Here is a 2,500-nt window from a genome sequence, read left to right as displayed (position 1 = left end):
ATCAATTCAAATTGCCCCCTGCTGTGATGTACCGACTGTTGAGCTAAATGTAACGGAAATATTTCAATCCTTCCTTATAAGGCTATTTTTAAACATTAGTGCTTGGTATGTGATATACGTATATATTACCTCGTAAACTAAAACATATTACCAGGGAGTCTCGATCAAAGCATATTTCGTGTGTAAAAGGACACAAAACTTAAATTTTTTTTTAGATATATTTCACAAAATATTTCGTCATAAATCACAGTGATATAATTTTTTCCTGATATTGGTATAAAAGTGTTCCTTGAACATTCACGAACTCTTATCTATGCGCAATGTCATAATTAAATGCCTTATGCACGATTGCCGCAAGCAAAAGTCCACATAGGTGTACCTGGGTGCTCATTAGCGACGTACCTCTCCGGGTGCTGAGGGACTCGCGCGCCGGCTGCAAGACAACGAGCCATAGCAGGCGCTTAATAGCTGTTTGGTAGTTTCCTCATCCATGTACCTATACTATACGCTAACTAACTCAATTCAAACCCCTTCCCCCCCTCCATCAGGGACAGTCCCCTTAAATCTACAATATTGAGCATAAGGATATTATCTCTGCTTGTATATACAATTATTATTTTCTTGGAAGGTTTCAATTAAGAAATTTAAAAGATTAAAGCTTTTATTATTGTTTAAATTAGTTTTTTTGTTGTATGTTTGTGAAAAAGATCTGATAAATGATCCTGTTTTGTGTGTGTATGTGCATGGACGAAAGCAAGACCAAAAATAAAAGTAGAAATTATCTTGAAAATGAGGTATATTTTGGATAAGTGGTACATATTAAGAACAATGATTAATGCTTTTTACTCAGATAGTAGTCTTGAAAAGTAGATATGAGAAAAAATGGGACCAAAAGTGCTTCTAGTTGCTATTATTATTATTTTGTTTTATTTTTTTCTCTATCTCCCAATGTCACCATCATATCTTTTGTACACAAGATTGAAATACTAAGACAGGGCACGAATGGAATTCTTGGCACTAAGGCCTTATTACAATTTTATTGTAATCTAAGTTTTAACATTTCATTAGCACATAGTAACAAGTGTTAAAGACAAAAAAGAAAGGGGAAAAAAGTGAAAAAAGAAAGATATGTACACTTGGCTAACATGGAACTCCCACACCACGTCTTTCAAGATCCTTACCTCGGCCCTGGCCAGCTTGGGTATGTCCAACGGGGGGTGGTGCAGACCCGTGATAAGGGGATGGATGGTATCACCTTCCACCGGGGACTGCCCATCCTCCCGCGTGACTCCCCCAATGCCCCTCGCAAGCAGCCCAGATTCAGTGTAGCTGACATAGCCAAGGAGATGAAAATAGCAGGTTTGTGAGAAGGAGCTAGCAGCCTGCATCAACAGTTTCCAGTCCATCTGAGTCATTTAGATGTTCACTCCTCATGTTCTGTGTCTTCTCCTTTGGGGTGCTAGTGGCTGAACACTTACTCTCCTGCACTGTAATCCATAGCTTGATCTGTAAGGAAAAGCATGCTGAGTTACGACTGCTTGACTACTCATCGGCATACCAGTAATATTAAAAAAAGTGGAATAAACATGATGACTTGCAGTGACTTTTGCTGCCATAGGAGAACCTGAGAGGCTAAGGGGATGTAAAGCATGTAGGCATCAGGGACATTAAGATTTCATGGGCTTTTGATTTATTAGAAAATTATGATTAGTGTGCTCTGACAGTTGAGGACGGATGACAACTATTGAATAAACTGGTAATAGATTGAATATTTAGTCCCAATACCAGGCTTGCACATATTGCTGATTTTTGATAGACTGGAAGTAAAAATGGAAAACATTTTTATTTCCTGAAAGGAGAATGAGAATGGCATTAGTCAATATGGTTCAAATTTCAGGGGTGGAAGCATGAGAAATGACAAAAATGACAGCTTAATCCTTAAAGGCATCAAAAGTATAAAGAAGAAAGCAAGGTTATCTCTAGAACAAAATTTATAGGAAATAATGAATTTTGAATGATTTATGAGCCCATGGTATACTTTTTCTCTGGACACTACACCAAGCATGATATCTTGTGACTAATACTTTATTTTACCAACAGGTACTTTTTTCTCTGCTTTAGATTCATGTTTTAGTCTGTATTTAAAGCATTTGTATTTAAAACTCCATGTGACCATCTTTTTATATAGCACTTGTCTTTTTTGTTAAGTACAGCTGCCTTGCTTTATGGTTATATTGCTACTTAGCTTTTTCTTAAAAAAATGCCTTGATTTACACCTTTATGCAGTTTTCATTTATTTTTTTTATACTCCCCTGTGGCATCAGCTCACTTGTTACTTTATTTAGCATTTTTGTTGTTAGACTATTTTTTACTGCTCACATTGCAGTTGTCTCCCTTGGCAGTGTCATTTCCATGTCATATCCTTTGTGTCAGATGTATTTCAAAAGGAAGTTAAGATACTTTGTTGTTCTCCATCACAGCCTAGTACTTTACAGACATA

The 2,500-nt window shown here is 36.7% G+C and overlaps 1 protein-coding gene across 1 annotated transcript in view; it reads left to right on the top strand.

The window, feature by feature from the left end:
* LOC113823463 (uncharacterized) overlaps nt 1–2,500 on the top strand; it is a gene marked incomplete in the record, with an annotated part of 70,317 nt that overhangs the window by 20,424 nt on the left and 47,393 nt on the right. The window contains 1 exon segment of the mRNA XM_070127130.1: nt 1,174–1,359. Coding sequence (XP_069983231.1) covers nt 1,174–1,359 — 186 coding nt within the window.

The sequence above is a fragment of the Penaeus vannamei genome, chromosome 11, assembly GCF_042767895.1.
Source record: "Penaeus vannamei isolate JL-2024 chromosome 11, ASM4276789v1, whole genome shotgun sequence".
Taxonomy (NCBI): domain Eukaryota; kingdom Metazoa; phylum Arthropoda; class Malacostraca; order Decapoda; family Penaeidae; genus Penaeus; species Penaeus vannamei.
Note: the sequence above shows the minus strand (reverse complement) of the source record. Positions and strands in the feature narration are given on the sequence as shown.